Source organism: Heterocephalus glaber, unplaced genomic scaffold, assembly GCF_053883595.1.
Source record: "Heterocephalus glaber isolate CG9 unplaced genomic scaffold, H.glaber_assembly_v1.0 deba00001743, whole genome shotgun sequence".
NCBI classification, from domain to species: Eukaryota; Metazoa; Chordata; class Mammalia; order Rodentia; family Bathyergidae; genus Heterocephalus; species Heterocephalus glaber.
This window is the reverse complement of record NW_028258449.1, coordinates 628,846-650,458: the sequence shown is the minus strand read 5'-3', so window position 1 is coordinate 650,458 and position 21,613 is coordinate 628,846. Positions and strand designations below refer to the sequence as shown.

Genomic DNA, 21,613 nt, shown 5'->3' with positions numbered 1-21,613 from the left:
AAGATCCTCATAAGGTACATATAAATCAGAATTCCCTGATTTCTTTTAAATTTGGGGGTGCACAGTGATTCTGTGGGGCTTGATCCGTATCCATGGTGCATCTTGGTCACTTTCACTGCCCCTGCCTTGACCTTCTCCCCATCCTGCAGGCTTGAGCTGCCTGTTTCTTACCACGGCTCTTTCATGTCACTCTTTAAACACCATGCCAAGTCACATTAATTGTGACCAGCATTACCCTGGCAGATGTGGTTGTGAGCACATTCTTCTGATGGTAAACTGGAAAGGTCAGAAATCAGTTTCTGCACTCCCTAAAGATTTCTACCACATAACTGTTCTAAAGTAACCTTGGTGGTGGGGGGGGGGTGCCCACAGCTGCCCTGCAGTCTCTGAGGCCTCCCGTGGCCGGGCATGCCGTGCAGCAGTGAGTCTCCGGCCAGTGGGACGTGGACATGGGACCCAGGGCTTCACTGTTTCCAGTCAGCAAACCCATAGGCTTCCAGTGTACCTGCTCCTCCTGTGAGAATCAGATCACAGGGCTGAGGGGCCTGAGGGACCATTATCTCACGGCTGTTACTTCCTGAACCCCATTTCCTTGATCTTTAGGAACTGGGACTTTTTCCATTATAATGTTTTCCTGAAAGCAAAAAGCAGTAAGCAAAACATATGAAGGTAGTCAGTTCACTGCAACACAGGCAAACTGTCTGGAAGCCAAGTCCTCAGCTGGTCCCTCCTGCCAACCTTAGGCTCTCCATGACACAATTAAGCAGATTTCAGCAGGGCACGCCAGTCTCAACGCACATCACCTGGGATGGGGTGGGTCAATTTTGCAAACTATTCCATTTACAGTTAAGAGCTTTTGTGTGTCATCTAATCCATGAACAAGAAGAGGCTTAGGATAAGGTCCCACTCTCGTTTGCAGTCTGCTAACCTATGAGGGTTTTAGAATGAAAGATGAAAGTGGAAAAAATACTTATTCACATAAACTTAAGTTAACCCCAAAGCCTGGAGCATCCAACCTTGCTGCTGACTCCGGCCCCGGGGGTTCTCCACACTCACTCACAGGGCCGGGCATGCTCATGGACTGCCCTGAACTGCCTGGATCTCCAGACAGAGTCCCCAGATCTCGTACGAAATGCACGCTGCGCATGTCTGTTGGTATAAAATGTCCCCACATCAATCAGCACCGCACTGTCCCAGATCAGTTCCCACCAATGCTGTCCAGAGGGCAGCCCCGAAACTCACTGTGGCCCTTCATCTTCAGCTGCCTGGGTTCTCTAGAAGAGCATTAACAGATGACTGTACATCTACTCCACAGGAGAATGTCATTACCGACCATCAATTCAACAACTGCTTTTTATACCCAAATAAATCACCTATGGGTTTAATCATTTTGTCCATTGTCTGGACAAGAAAGCAATTTTGCAGGCAGAAATAGAAAACCAATGTAAATAACAAGCTTTCAAACTACTAAAAGGCTGAGGCATAAATAAATACAGTCATAAAATGTCACTTTTTATGGAAAGGTTTTTCTTTATTTTGTAAGTGATGTTTGGAGTATATTTTCTTTCGAGGCAATGTAAAGATAATAGTAGGCATTCAATGGAAAGGACCCTGCTTTAGGAACTTAATTCTGAAAGAAGTGTGTGACCAGTTACAAAATATAGCATGTAAGAGCAAACACACGCAAGAGAACAGCCATGAAAAAAGAGCTTAATCCAAATATTGTTTAAAATATTAAATTCAAGTTATATGGAAATTTTATCCATAAAAATCATATAGTCAGAATGGCTCTTTAGTGGTTTAATTTTCGTTAAAAAGTTAAACAATTTTAACTTCTTCCAAATACATTCAAACTTTCACTTCCAATTGAAATAGGTGTCTGCGCAATTCGTTCCACAGCCAGGCGCAGGAGTCTTGGGAGTCTCAGCGGCGTCCCCTGCGGTGTGGCTCACCCTGCGGGCAGGAGGCGGGGAGCCGGCAGGAGGCGGGGAGCCGGCAGGAGCGGAGCAGAGCGGCTCCCAGGGCGGGGCCACACGGGGGCGGGGCGAGGCCTGCGGGCACCGCCCCCTCCACCACGCCGCCGCTCAGCGTGCTTCCGCGTCGGCCGCAGGCCCCGCTCCCGCTCCTTCCGGTCCTCAGCCAGCTCCGCCCTGCACCCCCTCGGCGCCCGGGGCCCCAGGCGGCGGCCGGGCGGGGGCGGCGCACAGCGGGGTCCTCCGAAGCTTTACCACCCGGCGGGGCGCCGGGGCAGGCGGAGGGAGCGCGGCCGTGTCCGCACCCCGAGGGCCCGCGAAGCTCGCTCCGAGCTGCGTGGTGGAGGGGCCCGAGAGTCCGCCCGGCGCGGGCCCAGCCCTGCGGCGCCGCCCTGGCCCGGCCTCTTCCGCTGCTCCCCGGGTCTCCAAGCGCCTGCAAGCACACGAGGTTGGCTTCTTACTGTCCGTCCGTCCGTCAGCGGCCCACAGCAGAGCCTCCGAGCTGCGCCTGCGGGGCTCGGAGCAGCCTCCCCCACCCAGCGCGAAGAAGCCCGCCCGGCTCTCCAAGACCACACGCCCCCGGGAGTGCTGCGCCGGCCCCCGGGTTGTACTGGGTGTCGCTCTCCCAGCCACCCGGGACAGCGGCCCCGAGAAGACCCGCAGGCGTCCTCCCGGGCCGCAGCGGCCATGTGCCAGGGAGGTGGGGAGGGTGGCAGGGCGTTAAGCCTCTGCCCCATTGTGGAGCGCGAGCCCCAGCCTGTGCGCTCGCAGTCGTGTAGTTACTGAGATCGCCACACATCCCCGTGGCCCGGCAGGATGCTCACGGCCGACCCAGACCCAACAGCCCTCCGAGGCCCAGGGCCGAGAACCTGCACCGCGCCCCAAGGGCCGAAGGACGAGTCTCGGGTACCTCTTGCGCAGGGGCGCGGCATGGCACACGCTACCGAGCAGCGGCCGCTGCTCCAGGGTCCAGCACTCGACTAGCTCGTGGGGCACCCGCCAGTAGCTGACGCCTGTGGAGGAGAGGACCGCGTTGGCGACATTGGGGTCCCCCGGGCAGCAGCTCCGTGCTGGGTCTTGGGGTGCTACCCGCGGAGCCGCCTGGCCCTGCTGCTGGTGAGCCTGGGACACAGCTGGGTGCTGGCCTTGACCCCACACGTGGCCTAGGAAGTCACTGCCTGGGCCTGAGTGTTCACACCCTCTGACAGGATGGCGGCGCTGGGATGCACCATGCAGGACTACTGCGACAGCCGCGTTAACACGTGACAGAGGACTCGGACCTGTCGTCCTGTGGCTCGCAGCTCGGTCCCTGCCCCGTCCCCTCCCCAGGCTCCTGTGGCATCGAGCCCTCCACGCGGGCAATCAGAGCAAGCAGGAGACGTCCCGCAACACTGTGCTCCACCACGGCCCGCGATTCACTGGACCCCCTCGCTCCCGTGAGCCTCGGAACCAGCACCAACAAGAGGAGCCAGACCCGAGGGTCACTTGCTGCTCGGCTCCAGCCCCGTGAAACGGGCAACAAGGCAGCCTGGGCACAAAGCAGGGCAGGGAGTGGTGGCTGCGGAGCAGACCGTGCCTGCTGGGCTGGAACCGGTCTGAATTGCGGGTAGTGGCCGCCCAGCACGGTGGCTGGACACTTCCAGCCAGTTAGCTTTGTTACAGGTATTTCACTTCAGTTTTTAAAAACAAAAAATTATACATAGACACAAAAAAGCTCGAAGAGCTATGTTGAATAAAAATTCCTTGGCTTTAAAAAAAGAATAACCTCATACATCCCAGGAGCAGAGTTGTTTTCTTTTTATCACTGAAGTTCTAGTAATAATCACCGACCTAGCTAGCAGGGCACAGAACCGGAAGAGGGTGCCCCTGCCCGAGGCTACTGAGCTCTGTGAGCCCCATTTGAAGCTGATTTGCAGGAACTGCTTGATGATGCCCCCAGCCCTAACAGGCTCAGATTTTCCCAGACCTGGCCCACTGAGTTGGCCTGATTTTTTATGTCAGGCTGCATTTTTTACAGAGTGGACCTTTATGGTGCAGTCACACGGGGTCACAGCATGCTCCCCAGCTCTGCCTTGCCCAGAGCAGCATGCGTACAGCAGCTCTGCGCCCCTGCGCCCCAGGCTGTTCACAGCTTCGCTGTGTAAGCTGCCTACAGGGACCTCACTGAGGAGCCCCAGTCCACACAAGGGCTATGGCACTTGTTTAAATGACGTCCCCGCGTTTCCCTCCCTATAATGTGATTCTAAAGCCCTGGGGTCTGAAGAATGGAAAGAGCTGCCTCAGTATCACTCTCGGAAACACTTGCTCAAAAAGACAACAGCAGCACCTGCACCTGCACTGTCTCGTGAAGGAAAAGTCCACCCACTTCCACAGAATCATAGACTCCCACCGTACCTTTTCCTTCCCACGCATCAAAGGCGTCCATCATTTTCTTCAATTCTGCCACCGAGTAATAGCTCCAAATGTACTGGATGTTATTCCCAGCCTCTCTAGAAAAATTACCAAAAAATCATGAAAATGTAGCATGTAGATATGAACGTGTGTATATACACTAAGCTGAGGGATACTCAGAGCTTGTGATGACCAGGAAACAGTGGCTTGGACTCGTTCTGTGGCCCATGAGCGCATTTGCGCACTCACAAATACACACGTGTGTACAAACACCACACTACTGGCTCACCCACATCCGATCTCTTACCACAGTAAAATACTTAATTCCCCAATATAAAACAGATAAATCTACACATTTCTTTTGTGGGCTGGAGTTGAGACAGGCTCTCGCTACATAGCCCAGGCTGGCCTTGAACTCACAGTGATCCTCCTGCCTCAGCCTCCCAAGTGCTGGGATTACAGAGGTGTGCCACCATGTCCGGCAAATCAACACATTTCTAAAATCAGGTTTTAAAAAAAATCAGCTGACTGTAGTACTTGGACTAAAACTCCTGTAGTGTCACGCCAGGCACTTCTGTATCACAGGAGTACCTTCGCTTATAGAGAAAACCAGAAACTGACATCTAATCAGCCAAAGCACAAGCCCACAGTCATGTGTCAGCCACTGACCGCTGCTCAAATGAAGTACAATTTCTGCTGTGTGAGAAGACCAGGTAAGATCACAGGGAAACACTAAGGCGAGCTGGAAGGGCTCGACACACCCAAGTCATGCCAGGGCAGGGTGTCCACAGAGTCACAAGCTTTGAACACAGCCATGTGACTTTCAGCGATGTTCTCAGGACCAGTCACCTGGGGCTCCGGTGTGGACTGCAGGGGAGACAGCGGGCCCTGTGAGAGGAGGCCACAGGACTGTGCTGCCTCGTCCTCCTGCGCCCTCCCAGTCGGGGGCGAGGGGGCGTGTGCAGAGGCAGTGTGCTCATGCCCCCCGTGAGCAGGAGGGTAGCACCACTGAGCACGGAGGGCAGCGCCTCCACTGCTCGCACGTGTGCCTGAGAGGCAGCACTCGAGGACGTTAGCAGACCGGTCCTTTTTCCGGCTTACCTATTCAACTTGTGTTGCTTTGTTGTAATGTTACAATGAAACTATTTTTGAAAAGGAAGTTCTGCCACTGATATTCATTAGCTACGCCTTGTATATGTGGCCCCAGACAAGTCCTCTGTCTCCGTGTGCCCAGCCTAGCTGAGGTGGACACGTGCTCTGGGGCACCAGGCTCAGCTCCCTCTTTTCCTTTCCAAGCTTCTGGGGTACCAGCCTTGCCAGGTGCATGCAGCAACACCTCCTGCAGAGCGAGGGCTCCCTTGCCCCGGCGGGCGCAGGTGGCATAGCCCTACCTCTTGAAGATGCTCTTGCTGCGGACCCTGTGGCCCAGCTGCTGCTCGATGGCGTCCGTGCCGTCAGCCCTGGTGGTGTACACCCCAATGACCCTGCTCTCGCAGCTGGCGCCAGATGTGCTGAGGTAGTGCAAAACCCAGACAGTCGGCTCGCTGCAGACCAAGCCGTAAGAGCCGCAGAAGTCTGCCAAGGCCTGCAGCAAGAAACATGCACAACACTGGAATTTAACCAGGGGAAAAATAAGAAACGAGTCTGCTCTGCTACTTTCATGCAGAGCTGCAAGAGGAGATGGTCAGAAGAGAAATACAAAGATGACAAACTTCAGCCTGGTCTTTAAACATGTTTATGATGCATTAATTGGGGGTGGAATGACAAAAACACCAGCCCCAAATCCAACACCTTTCCATCCAGAGAAGCTTTTCCCACGTGGAAATTCTATTTTTATCTCCTCTTTCAGCCTGCCAGTATCATGTTTAATTTTATACTCTATAAAATATAATCTTTATAACATTTCTCCACTCCCAACGTTCCTCCCTTTTACAATTTTCATACATGGACTGAAAGTTAGATCTTTTCTTTCCTTTTTGGACTGTTTTCTCAAAAACTTCCCATTTGCCTCAATCTTCCTTTCACCTTGGACTGACAAGCCTTGTGGGGGCTCTGACAATTCCAATCACGGGTTGGCCAGGCTGACTCGCTCTTTTACACTGAAGTGGAGGGGGCGACATCCACACGCACCGTCTGAAGGTGCTTGGCAGTTTCCCCGCCTGTTCATTCACCTGAATACTGAGTACCCACTGTGTGCTGGGCACTAAGGTCCGGAGGCACAGATAGGGCCCAACCTCCAGAGGTCCAGCTCACGAGAAGACAGGTGCGCTCAAGCCACCAGCACACGGGGCAGCGGCGCCACACCCAAGGCCAGCCCTGGGGTCCCCTCTGCCGACCCTCTCAAGTGTCGGAACGGGCTGACACCCAGGAGAGGCCCAGCATTCGCCAAGGCGGCGCACACGCCTTGCACATCCACCTGACACTGCAGTCTCGCTCTGCATGGGTCCTGGGCTTCACTTGTACTTCTGTCAGAATCCCAGCTATACTGTGGCCACCTGGAGGGAAAGAAGCAGGCGCTGCACTTCTTGGTGAGCTGCACAGTCCTTGTTCAGTGTCACGTGTCACAAACACTGACATGGTCACATGCTGACTGGTGCACAAACACAGCGCGCTCTGTTCTGCAACACCGGCGAGGCCTCCGACTCAGCAGCCCTGGGTCAGGAGCAGGAGAGCACCCTCTGGCCTCCAGCCCACACTCAGAGCCTCTGCAGACTCGGCCTAGAAGCACTGTGAGCCCTGATATTAACCTGAGAAATAATCCAGAACTGATGTCCACACAACTCCCAGGGCACCAACCTCTGCCTTGCGCAGAGCTCCTGACCACCAAGCACCCAGCACCGCTTCCTGAACACTGGCCTCTGAGCCAAGAACTCAAGCCCATGAGGGTCTGTTCCCACCAGGAGCAGCTACCCAGGGTGCCATTTGATAGCAAATATAGTATTTCTCAATAAGACAGATCTTACCAGATCTTATCAATAAGACAGATCACAGAAAGATTTTTTAAATGACTCAAAATAGAAACATTTTCAAAAGATTTGTCTCATAATGAATTCATCAAAACTAATCTTTTTAAATGAATTGCTCATCTTTTAACCTAATCTTTTAAACTGATCTTTAACCTTGTAACAAACTACTATTCTCACTGAATCAGACACATATACATATGTATGCATACTATGTATACATAGCATGACTACTCTTTTATAAAGAAATAAAATGTTGTCACTATTCCCTCACACATTATACTATTTTTCTTAATCTGAAGAGAACTTCAGGAGCAGAATAGCTCTATTTTTAAAAGCCAACAACAAATAGTGATAAATACTCAATGAGGACTATAACTTGACTTTTGCATTACTAAGGACTTTTGAACCCAAGGCCTCTGCACTGGGCTAAATCCCAATCATTCTCTTATTCTGGCACTCTGTTCGGAGGCTCTTACTATGTCAATAAACTGTCCAGGCTGGGCTTGAGCTTGGGGTCTTCCTGCCTTGGTCTCCCAGAGTGCGGGGTTGCACACGTGTGAAACCTGAGAAACTTCTGAATGGCAATATAACATGCTTTTTTATAACTGAATTTTGACCTTAAAAATAGGAGTAATTAAGAAACATGTCTTCAAAAATTATTAAAACTGTCTCATTTTGGTCTATGTGATAACATAGGCTATGAAAACAATACATATTGCTTTGGGTATAATAAATAAATATGTATCACAAAACTTAAGAAAATGCCAAGACCTTTTTAAGTTCTATATTTGACCTTAAAGAGTATGTCTCCATTTCATTAGCCAAGTGGTCTGACAGGCTGTCCGGATAGGGGATGCCGAAGTAGTCGGCCTCCTCCTGCAGGGCGAAGCGAGTCTGCGAGTCTGCAGGGATCTGAACCTCTCCGTGAAGATAATCCAGGAGGTATTTGAACAGGTGTCCATCACGCTCGATGACACAAGCCCCTGGAAAACATCCGGCACAAACTGAGTGCACAGCTTCACATCACCATCAATACAGTGTCACTGAGTCAGAGTTGGTCTGGCTCCCTGGCGATTAGACTTCACTTTCGCACAAGAAGTTGAGCCCCCGCTGTGTCAGCCCCTGCCAGGGACACTCCCTGCCGGACAGGAGGGCACCCTCTCCTGTGTTCTCACCCAGCACACAGGAAGATGCGCACCATGCTCACGCGGAACCTTGGATGCAATCCCTGTATCCTACCTAGGGTGGCCACTGCCATCACCAAGGGGACCTCGATGGCTGGCAGGAAGGAAGCTGGGCCAGTCCAGGGCAGGGGGCTGGTGCATATGCATGCAAGGAGGGTGCACAGGGTGCTAGACAATGCGCCCTGGCTTGATGCAGCCACACAAGCTGGGGACCATTCGGGTGTGCACCTGCAGCTGGGTGCCTTGCTTGGCTCCTGGGAGTGTGAGAACCTGCACTGTGGAGAGGAATAAATGATATGCAGGCACCACCTTAGGAGAAGAGACTTCTCCTCAGCAGAATGGGGCAAACCCTCCTGCATGGGGCTTCTCAAGAACTCCTTTTCTCTTTGGAAAGCCTGGAAAAGGACTGGGAGGTAAAACGGGGGAAGAATGAAGCTCGATCCCCGAGCACTGTCACTGTGCAGCCTCCACCAGGGTGCACGCACCGGGTGCCCACCTGGGTGCAGCCTCTCCTACTCAGCCCACTCCGACACAGGACCAGGGGGCGCTGCAGCTCGAAGGCAGGGCTGGAAGATGGCCGGGGTTCTTCACAGCCAGCAGTAGCTCCCCGGAACCTCACAGGACAGCCCCACAACCTTATCCTTTTCTTTCTTCATCTTTTTCCAGTACTGAAGACTGAACCCAGGGCTTTTGCTCTGAGCTACATCCCCAGGTCTTTGTTTATTTTTTATTTTGAGGCAGGCTCTAAGTTGCCCATGTTAGGCTAGAACTTTCGATCCTCATGCCTCAGCTTCCCAGAGCACTGGGATTACAGGTCTGCATCCCCAGACCTGGCCCTATCCTCATATTTTAGTTTCTTCTAAAGCTCTGACTTTGGTAGCTGGCAGTGTCAGCACACTGCCATCTCAGCCATGCTGGTCAACATCCGGGCAGCTGCTCTCTCCAGAGACGCGCATTCCCTACCCTGAGAATACCCCAATACAGTCACCCTGAAGACACATGCAGCGACAACTGTCAAGTGCTAGTTAATCCCAGCAACAGGCCCTGGCCAGCCTTTAGACACCCACTCCTTGTCAACTTCTGATGGCAGCATCACAGAGCTGAGAACCTGGTATTTAACTTCTCTGTACTCTTAACGACTCCACACGGTCCTGATGGTCTCAGTAATTAGTAGACTAACCTAATATCCTCCAGTGTAATTAGGAAACAGACTCTTCTCATGAATATTCATGAGCATGCTTCTAGACTTGGGATATTTACCTGATTCGTCCGTTTTCAGAGGAAAACGACCACTGAACATGGACGCCAGCATGGAGTCCTTAAAGCGGCACAGGGACTGGCGCCTGGCAGTGTACATGCAGCCACCCACATTCAGGCGCAGGACCTCCAGCACCCCAGCTTCAGCCATCGCGCCCCACACCTGTGGCTCTGCCCAGGGGGACAGACTCCCACTGTGAAGGAATAAAATGGCACTTCTAAAATGATGAAGGGACATTCCTCAGGACCCGAGACGCTGAATGAAATCTGTCTTGTGATTCAGAGGAAGTCTGAGATACGCTGAGAAGCTAGGATACTGGCTCTGAGGATCCATAACAGATAGCAAAATACACTCTGACTGACCAACTCAGAGCTGCCCAACTGCCTGGGTAAAGAATCAGCAAGAAAACCACCCCTTCACCAGGCGCTGTGGTCTCTAGGTTCACGCAGCAGCTGGGAACAGTCAGAGCTATGTGGCCCATCTGACCTGGGGGGAGGCACTGGGCTCCAGACCTGCTCCCCACCCACGAGCCTGGGGACCTGGGCTGGCCAACACTGCTCCTCCTCAGGAGTGACTGCACTGTGGAAACCAGCATGGAGACACCTCAAACAAGGACTGGAGGTCCCATTTGACCCAGCTACTTCCCTGCTGGGGATCTTCCCAAAAGAATTAAAAGAATCATACCACAGCGATATATGTGCACCCATGTTTATAGCAGCACAGTTCGTAATAGCTAAAGCTTGGAAACAACCCAATTGCCCATCAACTGGCGACTGGATAAAGAAGATGTGGTTTTTTTATAAAGTGAAGTACTACTCAGCCATAAAGAATGAGAAGCTAGAGACATTTATAGCTAAGTGGATGCACATTGAGGCCATATTCGTAAGTGAAATAAATAGGACACATATGTGGAAATACTGAACAGTTTCTCTGGTGTGAAAAACTAAAAGTGTAAATAAGGATCAAAATGCATAACTGATATTGTGAAATAGGAAGAAAAGGTCTAAAGGAGTAGGGGAAATGGGAGGGGTGGGGAAAGGAAAGAAGGGAAAAGAAAAATATGAGAAAAGGAAAAAAAATGGAAACAAAGTCTTTGTAAACAGGGAGGGGTAGAGGGGGTGAAGGGAGGGCAGGGGTGTGGGGATGAAAATAAGAACCAAGATGCATCATGTACAGGTACAAGATCCCCCCCCCCAAAGGTACAAGATCCCAATGATGAATGTAACTATACTATATACCTAAAGTATACCAATAAATAAACTTAACATTAAAAAAAGGTAAAAGAAGATGAATGACTGGGCCAAAGGACCAGAGGGACAAACAACAGGCGAGCAGCAAGCATGAGGAACGCCTGGGCAGGTTCACCACAGTGCAGAATCAAGACAGAGAAGGGGGGATTATCCACAGTGACCCCCGAAGTCACACGACTCATGACCTGTCCTCTTCAGGGCTCCTGGACACAGGAGGCGGCTTGGCCCAGGGCAAGCGGCTGCACTGGGAAGTGTTCGGGCTCCTCCTCTGCTCGAGCTCACTAGCCGCGCGGCCTGTGTCTCCGTGGGTCTGACACAGGCTCTGTACTGAGTGCTCTGAGGTGGCCGGGCCCGGACCAGGGCGTCGTGTGCTGACGCTGCGGTCCCACCGGCTGCCGCCAGACGGGCACGGCAGACTGGAAGGCCGCGCGTGGGCCCGACGCGGCCCGGAGCAGGACCCGCCCGGACCGAGATCCGCCCCGCGCCGCCCCGCCCCGGTCCTCGGTGGAGTCACCAGACGCGCCCCGCGCCGGGCCGCATCGAGTCCTCGTCCTGAGGCCCCGCGCCCGCCTGACCCTGGTCCCAGCGTCACCTGTGCCCCGCGTCGGTGTCGGGCTCGAGGACGCGAAGACCAAGCGCCCCGCCCGACTGCGGCCTGGCCTCCCGCCGCCACCCCACGCCTCGGGCACTCAGGGACTCGGACCGGACAGCACGGCGACCCCTCGCGGCTCGGCGGAAGATAAAGAGGGCGGGCCGGAGAGCCCCGCCCTGGACACGCCCCCGGAGCCTGATACTACCCCCCCCCGCGGAGGCCCCGCCCCGGATGCAGGGGCCGCCCCCGAGCGCGGGGCCTGTGGTTGAGGATGTTTGGCAGGCCGCCCGCGCTCCCGCTCCTGTGACAGCCTGTGAGAGGTTTTGCAGCAAGGAAGGCTGAGCCTGGAGCAAGCCCTAGACACTTGGTTTCGCACAGTCCGCGACACGGCGCCCCCCAAGAGTGGCGGAAGGCGAGGGCGCGAGGGGGGCTTCCTGACCTGTGACCTGTGGCGCCCGTAGCGGAGGTCGGGGACCGCGGGTGGCTGGTCCGGAAGCCGGAGGGAGAGCGCGTGCGCATCGGAGGATCCGGTCTCCCGAGCACCTGCCGAGAGGGTCCTGCCCCGCGGGTCCTGCCCCGCACGGATATGTCCTGAGTCCTTGGTTCGCTCTGGCCTGTGGGAAACCAAATGGCAGCCTGGGGCTACCACCTGCCTTTCTCCAAGCGGGAGAAACGGACCCCAAGCCGAGGAGGGTGAGTCCTCCCTGCAAGGGACACTGACAGAGCGGAGCGACAGCGGCCGCTCCGAGGACTGGGATGTGGACGCTTGGGAAAGGGAGAGCGCGGGAAAGGCCCGCGGCACGACAGGACGGGGTCCGCTGCAGAGAGCGCCAGGACAGGGACTGTCATGGACAAGCAAGGAGTTATACCATTTGTACATGCCCACCATACATTGTTTCCAGCTTTTAGATATTTTTCATTACTGGCGGTGGGTGTCTGATAAGAACATATACTGTCCAGATAAGAAGATGTAACACTTGGATTCTTAACACATGACCCTTTTCCTTTTATATCCCCAATTGACAACCTCAGTTGTTTCCAATCACACTCATTCTGGTCAACTTCTGAGAAGGTGCTGTTTACTGCCAACCCTACATAATACGGGGGACGTGGACTCAAACACAGCCAACACCCTTGGGTAAGATTGGAGCTAGACTCATTTAACAGGGTGTACATGGCATCCAGGGGTTTTAGTTATGGTGGGATCCGAGATTCAGGAGCAGCTAATGACACATTATAGGTTCCTTTTGCCTTTTCTTTTTCTTGAGGGCCAGAGACCCTATAGATGTTGCCTACCAGTTTAGGCAGTACTATTACTGGGCTACGCTGGATGAGGAGGTCAGTCATAGGGTCCTTTCCACCCACATAGAGTGCCATCATCCAGGATTTTCCTTTTTCCCAATCTTTATACAGATTCTGCCATTGTTTTAAAGTTAACTTGATGGGATTACATTTTCCTTTGGAACATGAACCACTTGGTGTTTGTTGTTCCAAGGCCAATTACGCATCATCGTTTTTCCACGGGGCAATAGATTTGCAACCCCAATAATAACAGTGGTTTCCTGGTCCCCCATTGCACCTTTTATTTTTTCCTATGGGGCAGGCATAAATATCTATGTCTTGGAGGGTTTTTTCCAACTTATCATCTGTTCCACACCTCCCTCCGCAGCCCCCTTTACCCATCTTTCCAGATGAAACTTTACCCTTTGAACCAGCCCCCCCACACACCATTAATGATTGGAAGCCCCAGAGCACACAGGTCTATAATAAAATGGGGCTGTCTATCAGTAGTAATGGTGGCAATGTGAGCTCCCGTTAAGTCATTTTTTAGGGACCAAGTCCAGTTCTGGGGAGTGTGGCTGGACAGCACCAGCTGGTGTCCAGATCCCCCTTCCATCGGGCCTGATAAGAACAGTAGCCCCAAGAATCCCCATATTGTCCAAACTAGTCTTTGATCAATCTTATCTTGAGGGGGTCGTTTGTGTTCCGGTCGATCTGCCATGTTGATGTCATTTCCTCCAGGGGTGCCGCCTTTAAATGGCTGCAGTGGATCCAGGCAGAGTGTCCAGCTACCTTCACTGCTGAGGGAGTCACCAGGACAATGGGAAATGGTCCCTTCCAGCGGGGTTCTAGGGTCTTGGAGTCAAACCTGCGAATGAGAACCAAATCTCCCGGCTTATAAGGTAAGGGTTGCAAAGGTTTTTCACTGGGACCAGGCATAGTTTTTCTCAGCTTATCATGTAGCTCTAATTGAAGCTGATGGACTGCTTTTAGGGACTTAAGGAGTTGGAGGTGGGAAAGTTTTTCCTTCAACTCCAAATCAACCAGAGGGACGATCAGGGGAGATTGCCCATAAATGATCTGGTAGGGTGACAGATTTAGAGGCAGCTTAGGGGTACACCGGGTATGAAGGAGGGCAAAGGGGAGAAGTTCTACTCAACCTTGTTCAGTCTCCAGGCATAATTTAGTTAGGACCTCTTTTAAGGTTCAATTTGCTCTTTCTACTTGTCCTGAACTCTGAGGCCTATAGGCACAATGCAAATTCCATTTTATCCCTAAAGCTTTACTGATAAATCAAGATAATTTTAGCCATAAAGGCTGGGCCATTGTCGGACCCCAGGGCTAAGGGCAAACCAAAACGAAGAATTATTTCTGTCAAGAGCCTTTTGACGGTTACCTCGGCTGTCTCTCTCTTAGTAGGAAAGGCTTCTATCCATCCTGAAAAAGTATCTACAAAGACTAATAAGTACTTGTACCCATACATGCCAGGTTTCATTTAGGTAAAATCCACTTCCCAATGTTCTCCTGGAGTTAATCCTCTATGTCGGACCCCGGGGGATCCAGTTACCCGGTTTGCATTTACCTTGATACAGGTGGGGCATCGTCTCACCAGGTCTTCGGCCTTTTGTGCCATTCCCTTGCTGACGAAATGGGGTCGCAGAGTGGCCATCATTCTTTTCTCACCAAGGTGGGTGGACCTATGCAGTTCTTGTAGCAGCGTATCTGCTACAGCAGCTGGGAGCACCACTTTTTCATCCTTGGTCGTCCACCATTCATGTTTACCTTGGGTCCACCACTTTTTGGCCATTTCCACCATTTCTTCATCTGTGTACTCTGGTTTCTCTGGCAGCACCGGTGTAGGGAGCAGAACCATCTGTTTCCCCACTGATTTGGGGGCAGCCTGTTTCGCTGCCAGATCAGCTGCATTATTACCAATCACCTCGGGGCTATCCCCCTTTTGATGCCCACGGACATGGATGATAGCAACCTCTCGGGGCAGCCAAATGGCTTGTAACAATGTCAATATCTCAGTTTTATTTTTAATTGTCTTTCCTTCAGAGGTCAGTAGCTCTCAGTTTTGATAAATCTCCCCGTGTACATGGGCAGTGGCAAAAGCATAATGGCTGTCAGTGAAAATATTTATCCTTTTACCTTTACCCAGTTCCAGAGCCTTGGTCAAAGCAATCAACTCAGCCTTTTGTGCTGATGTCCCTTGGGGCAGCCCTTGCTCCCATTCCACCTGTTGGTCCTGGTTGACCACCGCCGCCCCAGCATAACACACTCCGCCACACTCAAAGCTGCACCCGTCAGTGGATAGGCATCTGTTCGTTGGACTCTGGGAGTAAGGTAGCCGGGTTGAGGCTAGCAGTGGTGGCAAACTTGATGCGTGGCTGCTCCAATAGGAGTCCTTGGTATTGCAACAATCTGGCATTAGATAGCCACTTGCTAGGGGAGCTGTTTAATAAGGGCTCAATGGTATGGGGAATGACTAAAGTCAAATCCTGTCCGAATGTCAGTTTGTCAGCCTCTCAGGTTAGAGCAGCTGCTGCTGCTACAGTCCTTAGACAGGTGGGCCACCCTCGGGCCACTGGGTCTAGCTTTTTTGAGAGGTATGCCACCGGCCGCTTCCATGGTCCCAAAGGCTGAGTAATCACTCCCTTAGCTACCCTGTTCTTCTCTGCTATATACAGAGTGAAGGGCTTGGTTATATCTGGCAATGCCAGGGTTGGTGCCGATGCAAGCATAGTTTTAAGCAATTGGAATGCCTGCTGGCAAGCCTCAGTCCATTTGAGGGGCATATCTCCCCCCACGGTGGCTTCGTGCAGGGGTTTGGCAATTTCAGCAAAGCCAGGGATCCAAATTCTGCAATACCCAATCACCCCTAGGAATTCATGCACCTGTTTCTTTGAGCTTGGTTCTGGAACCTGGAGAATTGCTGATACCCTTGATTCTGCCAACCTCCTCTTTCCTTCCTCAAGAATATAGCCCAAGTAGGTTACCTTGGTCTGGCAAAGCTGAGCTTTTTTCCAGGACACCCGATATCCCAAGTCTTAACTTCCAGGAGGCCCTTGGTGGCTGCAAGACATTCTTCATCGGTCAAAGTTGCCACCAGGAGGTCATCTACATACTGAAGAATAGTTGCTTGGGGAAAAAGCTCTCCTTACCTCTCGTAAATCTTTGCTGAGAGCTTCCCCAAACAGAGTGGGAGAGTTCTTGAATCCCTGTGCCAGCCAGGTCCATGTCAGCTGTCCAGTAGTCCCGGTGTCTGGGTCAGTCCATTCGGAGGCAAAGAGGGGCTGGCTCACTGGTGCTAGGGGCAGGCTGAAAAATGCATCCTTGAGGTCTAATACTGAGTACCACACATGAGCAGGAGGGATGAGACTCAACAGAGTATAGGGGTTTGGTACCATTGGGTGGGTGGTTTCCACCCGGCTGTTTACCTCCCGCAAATCCTGTACTGGTCTGAAGTCTGAGGTGCCAGGCTTCCTCACAGGAAGCAGGGGTGTATTCCAGGCTGACTGGCAAGGGACCAAGATGCCGGCCTCTTGGAGTCGGTGGATGTGCTTAGAGATTCCCACCTTGGCCTCCAGCCAGAGGGGGTATTGTCACACATGGACAGGGGCAGCAGAGGCCAGCAACTGGACCACCACTGGGGCATGGTGCTTGGCCAGCCCAGGTGGATTGGTTTCAGCTCATACCCTGGGAAACTTTTTTTGAAGGTAGTCCCATTTCTGTTCGGGGGACTCTGCACCCTCCTTTAGCAATCTGAATTCATCTTCTAGGGGAACCATCACCATAATGGCAGAGGGTGGCTTAAGTTCAAAGGTCCCTCTTTCAGGCTCAAAGGAAATAATAGCCCCCAACTTTCATAGCAAGTCTCTTCCCAGCAACGGGTACCGGCACTCAGGGATAACTAAGAAGGAATGGGAGACGGTGCCTTTTCCTAGATTCACAGTCCATCTAGTGGTCCAAGGGTAGGAGGCTGCTTTCCCAGTGGCTCCAGTAATGGAGGTTTTTGAGGAAGTGAGGGGTCCAAGGGGGGGTCTTCAGGACAGAGTGGGCCGCACCAGTGATGACAAGGAACTGAACATCTGTTCCCCCTATCTCCAAAGTCACCATAGGCTCACTAGGGTTGAGCGGCCATGAGCCTTGGCCCCCTCAATCTTCTTCATCTACTAAGAGGATTCCACCTTTTTCCTTTTGGGTCTCCTTTTTTCTTTTTCTTTTTAGCTTTTCACAGTCCTTTTTAAAATGGCCCTTTTCCTTACAATAGGCACACTGATCTTTCTCTAATAAGAGTCAAATCTTTCCCTTGTTCCCTAGCTTATTTTCAGGTCTTTCTTTCTGGACAAATCCTCCAACAGCCAAGGCAGCTATGGTCGTTTTTCCCAGCCTCTTGGCCATCCTCTTTTCCGGGGGATCGCTGTTGTTAAACGCCTTCATGTCTACACTCATCAACTTTTCTCTATTCTCTCCCTCAAATCCTTCTAGTCTTTGCAGCTTCTTTCTATGTCTGGGGCCGACTGGGTAACAAATGCAAAATTTATTGCCTGCCGATTTGCAGGGGTGTCTGGATCAATCGGAGTATACGTATGATATGCTTCCAACAGACACTCCAAAAAGGCAGAAGGGGATTCCTCTGATCCTTGAAAGACCTCGCTTACCTTGCTCAAATTGGTAGACTTCCGAGCGGCTCCCCTCAGGCCAGCCAGGAGATGCTGATGATAGTTCTGGAGAGCTTCTCTCCCGCCCAAGGTATTAGTTTGCCAACGGGGTCTGGTGGATGGGAGTTGTGCTTCCAGACGGCCTTGCTGTTGGTCATCTAGGGGGCCTTCCAGTCCACCTAGTACCAACCTCACAGCTTGTCCCCAGATCCTTTCCCTCTCCTCTGAGGTAAAAAGGGCCTGGGGGAGTTGTTGGCAATCACCCCAAGTAGGATCATGGGTATGGAAGATAGACTCTAGGAGAGATATTAGGGCTTGAGGCTTCTCTGAGAAGGGAAGATTTTGATGTTTCCAATTATATAAGTCACTGGTAGTGAAAGGGATATAAACATAGTGACCTTGTTCTGTCTCCTGAAGGGGCAAGAGAGGGGCCGAACTAGTTTCCCCAGTGGGGACCTCGCAAGGCCTGTATGCATCCCCAGCTCGTGTATGTGGGGGAGAAGTCACAGAGTCCGGGGACTGGGGCCCCTCAGGGAGAGGAGGATAGAGAGGAGTAGGAACCGAAGGTTGAACAGACGGAGGAAGGGAAGGATCGTGGGATCTAGAGCAGGAGCCATCTGAGGGGGTGGAGGATTCCACATAGGGCAGAGGCCCTCCCAAGGGGTCTAGCGGGTCAGGTTCCTATGAGAGTACCTGCTTGGGAGCCTGGGTCTTAAATCCCCGGGGTCCTTTTGGGACAGTGACTAAAATGTGAGTGTGTGTTCGAAGGGAACACCGCTGCAGCCAAGCCGGAGGTTTCTCACAAGCCTGAACCCAAATGTCTATGTAGGGAAATTGGTCTGGGTGGCCAGGACAACTGGTGACCTTGCCCCAAACCCCCGGCAAACACGGGGGTCAAAAGTCCCTTTGGCTGGCCATCCCACCCTGAAGGCTGGCCATTCCAGTTGGTACAGAGAGCGGAGTCTTCCGCGAGACAATTTTACCCCGTATTCATCTTCTTGTTCTGGAGAAAAAGCCAATTTAAAATTAGTGAGAAAGCAGTCAAGAGGAGTGGACCTGGTAGAACAGGTTCCTCCCATTACTCTGCTCCTGATGAGGATTGGAAAGAAAAAAAAATGTGAAATCAGACACACAACAGACACAACACTAACATACAAAAGACAAGACGAACGGGCGCCACGACAAAATGAAACTAAATCTTCCCTTGTTCCTCATCAGGAACCTCAGGGTCAGGGGAGGCTTCCCGGCTCGTCAGCCACCTCACACCTGACTTAACAAATGGTTGCAACCGGCCGAAAGCTCACCTCCAGAGGTTTTCTGAGGTCTGTGCCTGAGAGTCTCCTGCTGGATCCCGCCACGGAGTCTTGGCTGAACCAGGGGTTCCTACCCGGGCATCTCGCTGGGGCCTCCAAATGTAAGACCGTGTGTCTCACCAACTGCTCCTGAGGAGCTGGCTACAGCAAGGATCACCCAGGAGGGAACACACCGGACAAGTTGTGAACTTAAAACAGACCTTTATTAGTCTGGCCAGACGGCACTCCCAAGCACCAAGCTTAGAGAGGCTCCTGCCTCAGAGCCTGAGGTCCTTTTATAGGAGATGTTAGAGGAAAGCTGGCAAGCAGAAATACAGAAGCAAAACGCTGAAGGAGGGAATTTTTACAAATTGTTCTTGAGATAACATGTTCTGTTATGGAGTTGGGTAAGCATGACGGAACACTGCGCACTCAACAGACCTTCCTGGCACAACAACAAATACATTCCTGGAACTCAGTGTTCCCCTGGTGATCCGTAACAGAAGCAGACAAGTTGGGGCCCCATTACAAAATGGAGTAACTGTTGTTCAGTCTCACACTAACCATACCTCTTCCTCCTGGTAGCACCACAGGAAGCAACCAAGCCTTTAGCACATGGCTTTGTGGACATTTAAGATGCAAACTATAATAAGTGCTTTGCTGAGGAGGCCAAACCAGATGAAAGTAGCTTGGTGAGGAAACTGCTAATGGGAGAGTGGCTATCTCTTTAGAGAAAACCACAAAGAGAAGGTGTGTGGTTGAGGAGGGAAGGGCCAAGGAGAGGAGGTAGGGGTGAGAGTTCCCAGAGCAGCTTGTGCAGGCAGAAGTGTAGAGATTGGTGATGCATGAGGTAGGCAACCGAAAGAAGAGAACAGTAGGGAAGAAGCCAAAGGGTAAGCATAGTGCAGGGATTTCTGATTAACAATAACAGGGATAGGAAGCAAAACAGGAAACAGTGTGAGTCCAGTCGTGCTGGTGGGTATCACAGCAGGAAGATGGAGAAGTTCAGATCAAGTGCTGCATGCTTTCTCAGTGCACTCTAAAGTGCACTCTTTCTTCCTCTGAAGGAAGGGGGGATGAGAGGGAGGGTGCTGTATGAAGGATGTTCCTTGGAACATTGAAAAGCAAACTTTCCATAGAAACATGGCAGGTAGAATAGGTTCTGATAAAGTAGAAATAATAACTAGAAGTGGGAAAAGAGCAAGAGGAAAATAAACTCATTGATGGTGATATAAGCAATACATATGGGTGAAAGATAACAAAAAAATAACAAAAAAGGTGAAATAGTAAGATAATAAAAGGTTAAATAAGAAACAGGAACTAAGGGTATTAAGATGTAAGTAAAAGATAAGCAGGCAAAACTGCAAGGTTTCCTACATACAAAAAACATCTAAAAATGAGAAAAGCAATAAAAACAAAAATCCAAATATATTTAGTCCATAAAATAATTTTAATATAAATAAGCTGAGATGAAATACTTCATATTAGTAAATATGAATGGTTTTAAATTATCCATTGAAAGGAAAAGATTTTCAAGTTTGCTTACAAAGCAAGATGCTGAAAACAAGACACATACCTATTAAAATGATCCAAAAGGCTAAAATTGAAGAGACAGGCAAAAGTGCATGTACTAAGCAAGTGGGAACCAAAAGAAAGCAATGTCAAGTCTTAGTCACTTTCCTCCTTCATGGGACACAGTACCCAACATCTGCAACTTGAGGAGAGGTTTATTTTGGCTGATTTTTAGCCCATAGCCGGCTCCAAGACAGGAAGGGCTTGGTAGAAGGGTCTGGGGGAGGAGAACTGCTCTGGGCATAGCAGACACAATCAGAAGGGAGGAGCGGGAGGGATATGAACCCTTCTAGCCACACCCCAGTGGCCACCTCTAACCAGACCCCACCTCCTACCAGCAAGTCAGCTGTGAGCCCTGTGATCCAATCACCTTCCAAACACAGGAGGCTTCGGGGCCAATTTGTATCTAAACCATAACAGGTTGTAGCCCTCATAGTGAAGTAGAATTTTTTAAATACATTAAATGAAACAAACATGTTTTAATGCCACAGTTTATGGTGAATATATAATGGTTATGAATTGTATTCAACAAATAATTCAGCAATAAACATTTATTTCTTTCATTTTTTCTCATAACAAAATAGAGATCAACAATGGTTAATTTGCTGTGTAACTTGATCTTAAAAGAACCGCCAAAATGTTACTCAGAGTACAAGTCATAAACAACAACAACAAAAAAAGATTCTCTTTTACAAAGAAGAAACAAACGAAAGAACAAAACTACATTTAGATTCCATCTTACCCCAGAAAGAATGGCCACCATCAAAAAATCAAGTAACTGCTGGCGAGAATATGAGGAAAAGAGAACTCTTCTACATTGTTAGTGGGAATGTAAACTAGTACAAATAGCATAGAAATCAGTGTGGAGATTCCTTACAGAACTAAAAATACCAATTCCAGCTAACCTCCATCTAGGTATTGTCCCAAAAGATTTAAAGCATATTACAAGGATACATGCATACATGTGCTTACAGCAGCACAATTCATAACAGCTAGATCTTGGAAATAGCATATATGCCCATCAAAAGATGAATGGATAAAGAAAATATTTATACATAATAGAGTACTCAGCAACAAAGTAAAAATTATAGGACATGCAAAGAAATGTTGATAGAAAAACTAATAATAAAAGACTTCAGTACACCACTTTCAGTATAAAGTAAACTCAGTAGCTACAAAAAAGTAAGGAC

The 21,613-nt window shown here is 50.8% G+C and overlaps 1 protein-coding gene across 4 annotated transcripts; it reads right to left on the bottom strand.

Moving 5' to 3' along the window:
* Nucleotides 1–1,506: 1,506 nt before the first annotated feature.
* On the bottom strand, nt 1,507–19,117 carry Kctd18 (potassium channel tetramerization domain containing 18). Of its 4 annotated transcripts, XM_087200375.1 has the most exons (10): nt 18,864–19,117; nt 17,560–18,562; nt 12,054–13,763; nt 9,775–9,965; nt 8,124–8,313; nt 6,781–6,859; nt 5,756–5,949; nt 4,368–4,462; nt 2,884–2,986; nt 1,507–2,406 (listed from the first exon to the last, which is right to left on the bottom strand). In XM_087200375.1, the coding sequence occupies exons 3-10, from the start codon at nt 12,131–12,133 to the stop codon at nt 2,136–2,138; spliced, it is 1,203 nt and encodes a 400-aa protein (XP_087056501.1). In that variant the 5' UTR covers nt 12,134–13,763; nt 17,560–18,562; nt 18,864–19,117; the 3' UTR covers nt 1,507–2,135. The 4 variants fall into 4 exon arrangements, with proteins under 4 accessions (XP_087056501.1, XP_021105428.1, XP_021105430.1 ...); XM_021249769.2 differs by lacking the exon at nt 18,864–19,117 and having other exon boundaries at nt 17,560–18,810; XM_021249771.2 differs by lacking the exons at nt 12,054–13,763; nt 17,560–18,562; nt 18,864–19,117 and adding an exon at nt 11,615–11,753.
* Nucleotides 19,118–21,613: the final 2,496 nt, after the last annotated feature.

Excerpts from the sequence above, each read along its gene's own strand:
- Kctd18 (XM_087200375.1), bottom strand. The coding sequence starts at position 12,133 with ATGCGCACGCGCTCTCCCTCCGGCTTCCGGACCAGCCACCCGCGGTCC. Across the intron at positions 8,314-9,774 it reads TCTGAAAACGGACGAATCAG|GGGCTTGTGTCATCGAGCGT; the intron begins GTAAATATCCCA and ends GATGTTTTCCAG. Across the intron at positions 4,463-5,755 it reads AGCAAGAGCATCTTCAAGAG|AGAGGCTGGGAATAACATCC; the intron begins GTAGGGCTATGC and ends TAATTTTTCTAG.